At 38.1% G+C, this 14271-nt stretch overlaps 1 protein-coding gene across 1 annotated transcript in view; it reads right to left on the bottom strand.

Moving 5' to 3' along the window:
* The window catches only part of LOC128372880 (protein kinase C alpha type-like), a 156589-nt gene that overhangs the window by 59945 nt on the left and 82373 nt on the right, over positions 1-14271 (bottom strand). Inside the window, exons 4-5 of the mRNA XM_053333081.1 lie at positions 4614-4725; positions 2678-2806 (exon numbers count right to left, since the gene is read on the bottom strand). Of these exons, the coding sequence (XP_053189056.1) occupies positions 2678-2806; positions 4614-4725 (241 nt within the window). The remainder of the gene's footprint in view (positions 1-2677; positions 2807-4613; positions 4726-14271) is intronic.

The raw sequence follows: 14271 nt of genomic DNA, 5'->3' as shown, positions 1-14271 counted from the left end.
AATGCACGGTTTCATCCCAAAATCTAAATATTTGTGCTTTGTTGGACCAATTCAATATGTTCTGTCTTTCACTGTTATCACTGTTTAGGTATTTTAACACTTAGCCGTAAAAATATATTAAATGCTGCAAGGCATTTACAGAAACTAAAAGAAACATGCTCTCTAGAAGATTCTACAAGTTTGTGTGTTTTTTTTGCCCAAGTAAGGCATTTAGCAAGATCTTGGATTATGTTAGTTATCATCAACCCTATAAGTGCTTTGTGTACCCATAAGAGTCCATTTTTGTCCATCATTTGAGTTTACTGAACATTTGCAGAACATTTCCAAAACTACAGTGCCCAGAAAATGTGCACTAACCACTCAAAAATAAGTGTTTCCTGACCTATGTGTTGTGTTAAGCATGAATGTAGGTGTTGTATCAGTTCCCAGGCTTCATTCACCGTGTTTCTGTCAGTGATAATTTGATAAGTGAGGTTCAGCGCCAGGGTCTTAAGATGTGCTGACCCCCGTTAGCCAGCTAATTGAATGATTATGTGCGCCTGCTGTCAGTTCCCTGCCGTCACTATTGTTCTAGCAGATGTACTAATGCACCATCATTACAGCCGGGGGGAGATTTACAGCATGCTTTGAAATACAAGGCAGAACCAGCTCCAATCAAAAATACACTGTTATACTGCAGTGGTTCCATATATAAAATGTCCATGCTACAATACAATACAGATACACATAGACTTTACGTATAGTACAGATTCCAGTATTTCAGAGTCTTACTTCATAACAGTCAGTTAATTGACTCTTTTATCAAGCTAAAATCTCTGCAGCACTCTGCCCAGTGACGTAGCATTCTATGGCAGCCAACCATTCAAACATTCAAACCTGACAACTCTGCACTCACAGCAAAACAAACACTGTTCATTTCTGTGCTACTTTTAGCTGAGGACTCAGAACGCTACAACAGATACATTTGACAGATTATTGAATTATTTTTTAACCTTTCATCTATTCAGGGAAGATTTACTGAGAGGAAGCGTCTTTTTGGCATGAGCGCCTTGAGCGCCTTGATCACCTTTACACCTGCAAGCTTAACCAGTACAACCAGTCTGATCTGCCAGCCACTTGAGCTGTTGGAGTTAAGGGATTTGCTAAAGGGCGCCTTGGTGATGGTAATGAGGGAGGGCTGCTTTTTCACTTTCCCCACCCAGATTTATCAGGTCAGTCTGGGGATTGAACCAACGACCTTCTGGTCACAAACTCGTTTATGCATGAAATTATCTCAGCTTAACTACAGCAGCTGGTCAGCCATTATTTGCTCTGAGAGGATTATATGACACTGTGTGCAAAGCCAACAATTGTGAACAGTCAAATAATGTGTGGTTTGTAGATCATAAGCCATTTGGAAAGTGGTCAAAATATAAGACTATAAAAAAATCACTCAAAAAATAATTTGTGCAGACAAGATGAAAAATCATCACCATTCAGGACTTTAGCAGGTCGGTAGAGCAGATATTAGTTAAAATGTTTTTTTTTACATTTAATTGCTATTGTGTTGAGACTTGCATAAATCTTTATCCATTCGTGCATAGGTTAAACATAACAAGCGTAACCAGCATCTTTTTTGCAGAAACTCTTTTTGGCTCTTAAAACAAAATTAACAAATTGCAGCAAGAGGATTTCTGATGGATTTGAACAGTCTCCGGGATATTACATCACCATTTATTACATTAATTAAATTCTATTAATAGTATCTCATTATATCCTTTCCTGATCTCGGTAGGCAAAGACCAGGTGTTTCTTTGAAACCGGAGGTATCAGTAATTAAAATGGCAGGAATAGTGATATGCTCATATAGAATAGCTTTCTGATGAATAATGGTAAGAGAGCCATTGCAAAGCCATGACCCCACTCTAAAGCAGAATGCTGAGATCCTGTCTTCAGTTCTGATGTGACATGAATTAATATCAAGCATTCAATTACGCTTCTCAGACACAATTCAGTTACATGAGATACTCCGGCAAAAACAGAATAAGTCGTGACTGTTTAAAAAGAGTAACAGCACGAGGCCCACACAGCAAACCACACACCACTGCAGGACTGCATATTTGGCTTGGGATTGCCTTCCAAGTGTGTTGTAACTGTGATTTTTTCTTACAGGGGAATGTTTAGGAGGCTTTATCGATCTGTGCACCAAAATGGAATAGTGTTTGCAGCTTACTGATAGTCACAAGGCCTGCCATACAGTTAACAGTTGGATTCCCTGCATCACAAGCAGGCAGCAATAAGGCAAAGTTAATGACAAGTAAGGTTCAATTCAGGTTAATGGCAGATAGGGATAGAGAGTGAACGTCTGTGTGAAATTAGGCAGTCAGAGTTTATCGACAAAAAGGGCAGAGTGTTGAAATTGATCCAGATTCACAATAGAAACAGAACAATAGTGTCTGCTACCATCTGTACCCTCATCCCAGCGTACCCGGGGTAACGCACGCACACACACACACGCACACGCACACACACACACACACACACACACACACACACACACACACACACACACACACACACCTTTGTCAAGCAGATGGCACAAACACACCTCAATAAGTTCAGATACATCACACATGCCATGTTCTAAGCTCATTTTATTCAGTGAGGACTCACAGAAGGGGAGCAGTGTGAGACCTACCTGTGACCTGCAGCTTTTCCCCGTTGACCTCACACTTGAGGAAAAGACGTCCCCTCCTTTCAGTGTAGTCGGTTCCACACAGGCTGGGCACGTTCATGACACACTGCTTATGGACGTTCATATCACAGGCTGGAGGGACAGAGAGGATATTAAGGCAAGAGGACTTTATATACAGATAAAGGTGAGCTTTATGTACTTGTTCTAAATCAAACTAAACTGTGCTTTCTAAGCTTTCTTAGAATTAACTGGCATTATGTTTAGTGCTGATGCTTGTGGAAATGTACTAACACATCAATAACTTTTTTATTAATTGTTCATATAAAGCTTTCATATGTTTGTGACAACATAATGTTTTTATAATTTTTCAAATTAAAATAGCAATCATCTATAGTTATAATTTAGATTTATTGTGATGACAAAATGTTTATTTAATAACAAGCTGTGTGTATCCTCTTGTGGCTTAATGTTCAGATACAGTAAGATGCTTTAAAAATGTCTTCCAGATGTACTTAACCTATATGAGGAATACATATTTCAATTTCATTTCATCTATCATACATGTTTGGCACAGCATCAAATGATTCCTGAAAGCTGTGTGAGAGGGGAGATAAAAAGGTTATGGCCCAGATTCAGCTCCATGATGTCATGAATGCATGGCCTTTGTGTCAGCAAGCTGAGCCACCCTGTCATGGATTGGGAGCAGTTACTAATAGTTACATCATCATGCCACCAAGTCAGTACTGTAGGTGAGAAATAATGAAAAATGACGGTGGTGCCGCATTATTCTCCATGAGAAGAATATCTGTTATTTTGGATTAATTTCTATGTGCCTCATGTGTAACAATCCTGTGGCTCACCAGTGCTTAAAAATACTACAGTGTAATCTTACTGTGGTGTGATTAGAAGTGCAATGGAACTGCCAAAATAATTTGCCACACCATCCGCATCTCTATTTATGTACATCCTGGAGCAATAATTTGCATAACTGGTGGTCTGTAGTAGGTGGAGGATAATGTATTCAGGAGCTAATTGAGGCTTTCAGACTTTAATCCACTAACATAAGATTAAACGATAGGAGAGCGAGGGAGATATTAATAAACACTGAGTAAATTTTTAATAACAGGCCTATTCAAGGTGCTGTAACATAGCTTCAGACTGAAAATAGACAATGTGGGATTTTAATAAGTGAAGTCAATAAGAAGCGTAAATACTGTACATAGGGTTATGATATTCTCTGAAGAGGAACAATAGTCTTTTTTTCTAGGGAGACTGGTGCTGATAAAGTGGCTTTAAAACAGAACGTAAAATGTGTGGAGCCACTGACAGAAAACCATGATGTTACCCTATGCATGCCACACCCATGATTCTCTAAATCTCTACACCACTTGATACGCATAAATAAATTCTAAGCAGGCACTTCAACTATTGATGAAGCACAGCAGCTTACATTAATTTTAAAATATGACTGTACAGACGTCATAGTTCAACTGTTTAAAGGCAATAGGCACACATTTTAATTAGCCCTGAACACATCTATGCATCAATACTGTGTCATTTACACAGCTCCACCTACTGGACACAGGAAGTCAGCCTCATATGACAAACATTATCCGATTTATATGAAATTTACAGGATGTGTTCTCTACATCATACACTACAACATGACATATAATTGGTGGGTGATCTCTAGCGCCACATAGTGGAAACAAACAGTGTGACTTAGCCCCATCACACAATGTTCAATAAAAACCCGGGTGCCAAGAAGTCTATGCGCCTGCTGTGTCTACCCTGCAACTGCAGCATGTTTTGGGGCGGTGCATGGGGGGCGAGGGCCCATTCACCACTGCTTGCAGCTTTAATTTTAGATTATTTTGTAGTATATGATGCAATGCTAGTATTAGAATAAGATGTTATATGAATTAAGTTTAATACTCACAGTCACATTTCATGCCCTGGTGGATGAGTCCATACAGCAGAGAGCCACAGTGGTCGCAGAAGGTGGGGCTCCCATAGGTGTGGATCTTGAATTTATGCTTTGTTCGGGGATCCTGCAGGAACCAAAAGAGAAAAAGAGAATTAAAAAGCCTGAAATAATAAAATATAACAAATATGAAACAGCAAACCAACCCATTTTACGTACAGTTTATTATTCAAGCCCATAGGAAAACATGTACTTTATATTATTTAGGCACTCAGCAATGAAAAACACTGATTCATCCTAATGTTGGACAGCCAATTACAATTATTTGAACAGTGCAGTCACATTTTGGTGTATCTGCTGCTTGATGACCACTGATGACACCTCTAGAAAATATGACTGAAACTTCTCATGAACTGCCTGTTCTGTAGAGCTGAAAGGAAGGAGAATGTGACGTTGTTGACAAAATCTCAACAAAAAATGAAAATGCTTTTGAGTAATTTTGGTTAAATGTTTGCACTTTTGCACTACATTTCAGAGACCTGTCATACTGTTTGGAAAACAAAAAAACTGACTCAAATTGCTATTAAATTAAATCTGCACATTCCTGGACATATGATGTTTTGTACAGATTGGGTAACATCTGTTTGTTCTTTAAAGAAACAAACAGATGTTATACTTTAAAGATTTTGGCATAAACCTATAATTTCAATCCTGAAAAAATGACTTCAGACATGTACAACATTATCCTCTGACACTCACACTTCTTGAAAGAAAAATGGAAGTTGAAATGAATGACTTCATCACAAGACACCATTGTGTGTAATGAAAAGACACTCAGGAGACAATTCATCTCTGATTGCCAATGGACCACAATCACCACTTACTTTATTATCTCATACAAGTTCCACACAACTTGATTTGATCTGTATCAGCCTTCTATTAAACCAATGTGGTGAGGGAGGGTATGCATATATAGATATTTGTGTACTATATGTGTACAGATATGTTCACATTCATCTAAGCCTTCAGAGCTTTTCATTCATCATTAGCCTCCTATTATTGCAGTTCATTGCTCCAGGCTCTTGACATAAATATTATATGAGTCAAAGTGTGAAAAACATTAGGGTTTAATGAAAAGTCTGATGCTGCACACATATGTGTAAGACTGGGTAGCAATGGAGGTATTATAAGAAGCTGAATGACTTCTGTTGGCTCCAGATTGTATTTCTACATATAAAAGACAACGTCCAGTACGCCTTACTTTTTACAGGACATAACATATACAGAAACATACATCTTTTCTAGCAACTCAGTGGGTTTATGGTTGGCTATTGTTATCTAAACCTGACTCCATATTAGCACACTAAACTATATTTTGCCACCTGATTTGTGTGTCTTATGCTGAGGATTTCCAAATACATCTTCAATACAATAGAAACCACTTGTAGTGATCACATCTGTGCAGTTCAAATTGATCACCTTATTATAACCGTTTAAAAAATAAAATAAAATCTCATACAGATTACCATCTAATGGACATTTGTATATTCATTACATGAATATAATATAATAGAATATAATAGAATACAATACAATATATTGTATTGTATTTTATTGTATACAATAGAATACAATAGAATTATATTGATTCTTCCAAATGCTTGTTCTTGCATCCTGTTGGCTCCTTTTTTGGCAGTTAGTCATAAACTTCAAGGAGACAACATTGTTCATTCAGAGAGAATCACATTCTTTTCCATAATTTGTTTTCATAATTTCAATGCGTATGCAGCAGCAGCTCCAGGTAACCAGACAGAAGCTGACAGGTTACTGCAAGGTAATAACTGGCTTTTAGCCGTTAAGTTCACCAAAATGAACACTTGAAGCAGACTACTTTATTACTACAAACTAATTATTTAAACAGCATTTGTATAGGATTGCTGATTCAGCCCCAACCTTTTTGATCCATATACTGTAGACAGTTTCCACTGTAACAGGGAACAGATTATTTGGCCAGTTGGTCCTTACAGATGGTAATGCATTAGTCAAATTGAACACTGTCAGTGGAATATTCATAAAACAACCACGTCAAGAACATCAAACACAACACAGCAGCAATGTACAGCATTAACATGAGATTTCACCTGAGTGAAAACATGATACAGCGGAGGTATCAGCCAGCTGCAATAGTGATGGCACAACTGTCAAACCACAGGCTCATGTCTTCTAAGGTATATCTTAATATTTAGGCACAAGTATGTTTCCTTTCAGCTCTGTGACCTATACTATGGTGTGTTATAGTAGAATTTGAAGAGGTTGAAAAGGTCATATGGTAAAGACAGAAAACAAAAACATGACCAAAGCCAAACTCCAACAACTCATACAGGCTGTCTACAGTTTTTAGTCTATTGGCTGCCTATATTGCATTATCAGTACTGACGTGTTTACTTACACAACAGATTCACACTGGGACCAAAACCAATGGGACCAAACCAATATGCTACAGGATTATAATAACCCATAACTACGTAAAATGAATCCCATCAAATAGGTTTTTATCTTTTGTAATCAAAAACCTATATAGTAAAGTGTTCAACCAACCCAGGTCAAACACAATATACTCACATTGTGACGTAGACTACTATTGGAAGACAGTGTTAATAACACAACCCATCTTTTGTGTTTTATTTGCATTTTTTATTCCTGAACAAAGGCCTGGGATATACATGGGCAGCTTCCTTCTCCCCATTTCAAGTAAATGCAACACCCATCTTTTTTATCAGGTGCTCATCACCACTCACTGGGACAGCATCCATCAGAAATTTGAATAATTTGGATACTCAAATAAGGCAATATTTAGCAGGAAGAGTACCATTTATATGCAGGCAGAAGACAAAGCAGAGTTAAAACAATTTTAAAACAAAGCTGTCAGAAAATTGTAAAGTTAAATTAGCTGAGGTTAAAGTGGTAACGCACATATTCTGCGGATTTATCAGAACTAACAATGGGACTTTAACTGAAGATAATAATGCAGCACTTGAAACTTCAAACATTCTCCTTTACAGCATCCCAGCAGTCAATTCAATTCAACCCTAAGATGGTGATGTAACATTCATGAACTGAGTCCATTTCACATTTCCAATTCAATATGGCATCAAACAAATGGCACCAGGTGTAAACTCCAATTTAAGTGAATATTCATAGGTGTTAAGTTTTGATGCAATTTGTTAAACAAGCAGAACTAGTTATCACCCTATTTTATACTTTAGTGTACTGAGCAATAAATGAAAAAATGTAAAGCATTACTGTACAGTATATGAAAGAACAAATATGGCTTATGCTACTTCCACTGCTATAATATAATATGGGTACCACTGAAGGTGTTTGCAGCTACTGTATAGTATATCCCTGATATAATACAGATATATTATAGTGCCACTGACTGTAGCACTTACATACATTATTTATGACAGGGTCCATGTCTCATGCATACATTCATTCATTCATTTTGTGCACTCAATCTGTGGCTTATTGTATGAGGCACTCTCCGCTGGAGTGAAAACTGGAGGACGGCCACTCCTCCAAGCAGCCGATCAAAGTGCTTTCCTGCTCTTCCTCAAATTGTGCTGTCCTGTAAATCTCTTACAGAGTTCAAATTCACATAAGTGGATTAGCATTGGGAGCATTATCCAGGCTAAAGTCTTTTTTTCAATGCATCAATTTGAAAGAACATCACTCTATGTATTCCTTGCAAACAGGATTTTCATTGTCTAAGGAAAGACAGATACTTATTGTGACTAATGGCAATGAAACAGTGCTAAGAATATCTATCCCATTTTTTTTCAGTATCATGATAAATACAGTGTCAAATCTGAAATTGAAAAGAGCTTGACACTGGAGAAATAAATCATCAGCAAGGGGAGCAGCGTGTCATTTATCTCGTTGAAAGCTGACAGTATCACATGGCGAGGCGCCACAGTGATCAATGCTGCTATTTGCCATTTCAGTCAGTTTGACACTGGCCTCTGGACTGATGCAACAGAGACTCATTCAGTCTGCTCAGATCTCGCTTCAAATCTGCCATTTCCCAGCCTGTCAGTCTGCAGAGGCTTCACACCTTTGTAGAACAAAGACAAATGCTTCCTGTGTATTGCAGCTGTCCACTTGTTTAAGTGGTAAACTATGCTTAGTCTGAAACCAAATATTTTAGCTGCTTTGAACATATTTATGTTTAATTTGAATATAATACATAAAAGCCTCATATACATGACAGTCAATTGTTAAAGGAACAGTAAGTAAAATGTTTTATTTTGAACACCAAGCAAGTGATACATCAATACCATCAACAGGTATTTGACTCAACTTACAGTGGTCAGCCAACATAAAACATGCCAGGAAGTGACTGTACTGGTCAAGTCAACAACACAAACCATCAATATAGATTATTGTCATTTATTGTGAAAGTACAATAAAAACTAGTTTTATGTGACCTACAATTGTGTCAAAAATATTCAAAAGTGAACATTTTTGACAAAGCATTTGGCATTTTCTGCTTTCTGGTTTTGAGTAGATTGATGATTCCTAAGAATACCACATCAAATTGCTCAGCATGTCCCAGTGTGCCAAACCATCATGATACACGCAGTTAGAGGCCGATGATCAGCTTCTCTGAAACATCTATCATCTTGAGCGACTTTAAATTCCTCCAGCATCATATTTATGATTGTGCAGACTCACAGCAGATGCATTAATAACTCCCCACATTGACAGCAACTCTCAACTATAATGATCCATATCCAAAAAGCTGCTGTGCCTCAGGAGATAGTATAGGCCGTCCACGAATTAGCAGGTTGGTGGTTTGATCCCTGACTCCTCCTGTTCGCATGCAACTGTCCTCAGGTAAGGTACTGAACTCCAATGCTTATGCTACCACCCTGCCTTGTAGCTTGCCGCCATCAGTGTGTGAGTGTGTGTGTAAATGGGTAAGTGAGCAGCTGAAACGTTGTGAAGCATTTTGGATAAATGCACTATATGAATGCAGTCATTTACCATTTATAAGGTATCTCACGGAGTATAATTTTGTGTGTGTGTGTATATATATATATATGTTCATGTGTCATCTAGTTTTGGCAGCAACTCTGAAAACTTCCTCTGCCTGTATAGATTATTAATCAAGATGAGTGCAGGATAAATGTCCAACTAATACTGTAACTGGTTAATAATAACAGCTAAAATTGCCAAAATATTTAAACTTTGTCAAATGATCATATTCTTGCAGAGATTGGACCTATTATGCACTCACATGAATTGTATTTTGTCAAATTAGCCACCCTGACCACACTGTGTACAGGTCAGCTGTCATATAGTAGAGAGAGGGAGAGAGCAAGAAAGAGAGAGAGAGAGAGAGAGAATGAGAGCGAGAGAGAGAGAAGAGAAGAGGCTGTGCCAGCTGCACTTACTCATGTCCACCCACACACAGCTGATCCTGAAGGATTATCCTCTTGTCCCTCCTCTCGCACCACCCCACCCCACCCTCCTTTACTTTGTTCTTGCCATCTATGGCATAAATGAGTGATGGCGACTAACAGCCAAATTCATCTGCAGATGGATCATGTATTTTTATCAGCTGTCACATCAGCGTGTTGTGGTTGAAACATGGCTTAAATGTTCCCAGATAATGGAAAATACTCGCAACAAAGAGACAGAATAACAGGCCGACAAAGATGATGGTGGAGATTTCCGTACAGTCAGCAAAAGTGTCTAGTTCCTTCCAGAGCACTGAAAGATGCTTCACACCTGACACAGAATCAAAGAAGTGGTCAACCACTGCTACAGATCGAGAAAATGAACTCCCCTGAATTGGCTGAATAAAAGTATGTCTAAAAGTCCAGATATTTTTAGCTCTGTTTCTATTTGTACTTTATATCCAATCTTGTTTTTTTGTTACTGATCAATATATTGATTTTCTTTTTTTCTTTGTTTAAATTTTTAATGATTAAAAACAAGTCCATCACATATTTCGATTGCCGAAGATGATGTCTTTAAATTGTTTATGTTTTCTGATCAACAGTATTCAACTCACAATAAACTTAAAACTGACCTTTAGCAGTTGGCACCAAAACATTTTGGGTATTTTTACTTTATGAATCAAAATGAGTAATTAATTATTAATCATACTAGACTGGATCGTTTTGCAGCTAATCACTCAATTACATCCAGCCAACCTGGCAGGTGTGAAATGCCTGGCTGCTCTGAATGATTTGCAAGGAGACACTTAAAGATTAACCAGGGCGAGCTGTAATGTGCAGAAAATGAATCCTGTAAATCAGTGTCCCTACACATCACTGAGCACATGAGGTTGTCTATTAACACATCCTGTCTGCGAGCTGTGAGATGGAAGGGTTAACCGCTGTGGCTTCTATCCCTTATTACAGCCTAATTAAGTCTTAATGGGGAATTCAAGACAGACTGGGTGGCGCTACCCACCAGAACAACAGGGCAAGCAGTGTGCAATGCTGAAAGCAGTCATGAGCTAAGTCACTAGGGTCAACACAAGAGGGCCATACAGGAAAAACATACACAAAAGTGTGTCACAAACTGACTGCATGATACAGCAAGGAGAATGTCCTATAGTTACTACTAATATGAGCACCAATAGAATTGCTGATATGTCACATGCCCAGACATGGAGCAAATTCACATCATGTTGTACAATAATTACATGTCATTCGCTTTGTTTTCCCAAACCAATAAACTATTGAGGGTGGCATAGCTTGCGCTGGCACATGTGAATCAGTATGCAGAATATCCAGCTGTTACAAAAAAAGGGTGGTGACTGCTAGATTGTGGTTCTAAGAAGCTAAAAAATAATGTAATTAACAGATAAGATTAAAATGTCCTCAAGAAGCAATTTTAAGTTTAGTTATCGTGAAGTTGACAACATCTGTTACTGTTTAAAGATAAAAAAGATTCTAGAAAAACAGTCCCATTGTAGATGGCAGGTAAACAAGTTTTTCCCATTTCATATTAACTAGTGATGATAACAGTGATGAGGTTAATAAGCAAGAAACAGATCTCAGACATGTTTTTGTTTCGTTTATGGCTGAACCACTGCTGTGTTTTCTAAGATATATAAACAGACCTACTATAAGCTCATTTTATTGGTCATATTTTACCTTGACAACAATCAATATTCCTTTATTCTTACCCTTAATTTAAAGGTAGGATTCACTCCGGATGCCCTCTGAGTAAATTGTCCTTTAACTACTCCCTGAGATGATTTTGGCATTTGGCCTGAAGTAATACCAGTTAGATCTGTATGTGAAGCCACAGATCAAAACCGGCCATAGGGCAGAGGGCTGATCAAAAGACTGGAGGCTACCAAGAGATAGGGATGAAAACGGAAGCACGGGGGGTCAGCCCAGTGACGTTGGCTAATTAGCCAGGCTCTCCAATCTCCAGTTTAATTAGCAAGCAGGACGCCAAGCAGCCTCTGTTAATGAACAGCTTGGCAGGGTGAAGCTGAGGCAGGGCTTCCCAGCAGACAGGGGGGAGGGGAGTGCAGAGGTGGATGCTACTAAGAACAAGGGTCACTCCTCATCATGCATACCCATACCGTTGAAGTCACAATGAGATAAGTAAAGTAAAAATGATACATGAATTTAATTGAAAAATCTTTAATAAATGGATAATATTTCGAACAACCCTTCCTCACACAAATCTTCATACTTCATAGAAACAGTTGTTTCACCAGTGCAACTGCATCCTTATTGTTCAGCTGAAGCAAATGTTATAAGACAATATGACCAATGTGTATCTTGAAATACATTTCAAGACATTTATTAACAGGCATGCAACAATATCCTTGGTACCCAAGCTACTGGAAACATTGCATTTTTATATTTCAATACTCTGATAAAAGCAAAACTTTTAAAACAGTAATTTGGGCAATAATACTACTCTTGCATTAAACAGATGGCTTGCAGCTGCAGCTACAATATACTTAACTCAATTTCACTTGAAAGTCCCGTAAGCCAGACAATGTTATTACAGTGTGTGTCTTGTATCTGGCCAGCTTCTGTGAACATGAACAGACGCCTGCTGACTAACCAGTAGCAGTGCTTGGTTTATATTATGTATTAAGCCAAATCACAGCAGCAGACTGAACAGAGTGTGACAGATTACAACAATTAAATACATGCTCAGATTCTCATTACAATGAATATTAAAGGAGTCACTAACCAACAAACTTGGCAAATTAAGATATTACATTTTTTTTCTCTAGTCTCATGAGACAGGAGCAGTGAGAGGAGTTAAACATTTTAAGATATGTACTCCAGGGATTTAAGTTTAAATTACTTTCTTTGGCAGAGTGTCTCCCCTCAGTTTCATGGACCAAATGGGATTTGTTAGGCCATCCCAGTGGCCTTTTAAGGGTGACAGGTTGAATAAAGAGAAAGTGGGATTCCACCATATTGCAGTATTAATAGTGAAAGAGTGCCCATTCTTACACATCGAGCGCAGCCCCTTAAATTGGAAAAAGAAATTAAGGATGAAAAGGGACGCTATATTTTTTTTTATTGGCTGATGTCTCTTCATTTTCTTCATCATATGTAAAGGGAGGAGGTAAATAAATGTTATCCCATCCATTAAGGACAGAACAGATAAAACATATTATACATCCCAAGATATAACACTGTTCCCCTCAGAATGAATTGCTTCAGATGAAAGAATCAATGCTTTCCTGGATAAATTGAGGTCTGTGGCTCAGAGAGAGAACATCTGCAAGCCCTTTACAGAGATAGAAGCTGTAGAGCTATTAAATCAATACAGAGAGGTAAAGCAACTCTACCAGAGTTGTATAAGATGATTAGCAAAATACTTGTAAGACCACCAATAAATATGTACCAATATTCCTTTGACTGGGGTCATTTACCACCTTCTCTTAATACATCTTGTACTAAAAAAAGAGCAAAGCCTTTAATGAATGTGGCTCATACCGCTCAGTTAGGTTAATTGGGGTTGATAGCAAATTTTTATCTAAGGTGTTAGTCAAGAGACTGGAAAGACTGCTACCAAAACTCATAAATCCAGATCAAGTTAGATCTATCCACGACTGAATCTCAGCTTATTAACGTTATCCAGTGAGCAGACAGGACGCAAGTTCCTTGCTGTATCATTGGATGCTGAGAAAGCTTTCAGTAGGGTGAAATGGGGTTATTTGTGTTGTGCTAAAGAAGTTTGGGCTTGGCGGTAATTTTCTGTGATGAATAAAAATTATTTATTATGCCCCAGTGGACAGCGTAATTACTAATGGTCTGCAGGAAAAAAACGAGCTCGGAAAATCAGGTTTTTTTAATCCCCTACCCCAATTTTAAATCAAGTTACTGCAGGAAGCTGTCTATAACTCATTAACTTAAGTGCATGTCAGCACAGTGAGTGAAACACTGCATCTGGTTCCCAGTTTTTGAACTGGTGTTTTTCTCATTCCAACCCAGTAGATAATAACTACAGCCATTTACAATTAACACTGAAGCTTCTATTTTTTCATCTTATTGCATAGCAGAATATGGAATGACCTGACTGTAACGATCATCAAAGAGGGTGGGTAGCTAATACAGTGCTCTTGCATCCCACAGAGTCAAAAGCAATCCACCCAGTGTGACATTTGCAGCCA

This window comes from Scomber japonicus, chromosome 2 (assembly GCF_027409825.1).
Source record: "Scomber japonicus isolate fScoJap1 chromosome 2, fScoJap1.pri, whole genome shotgun sequence".
Classification (NCBI taxonomy): Eukaryota; Metazoa; Chordata; class Actinopteri; order Scombriformes; family Scombridae; genus Scomber; species Scomber japonicus.
This window is presented reverse-complemented; position numbering and strand designations above follow the sequence as displayed.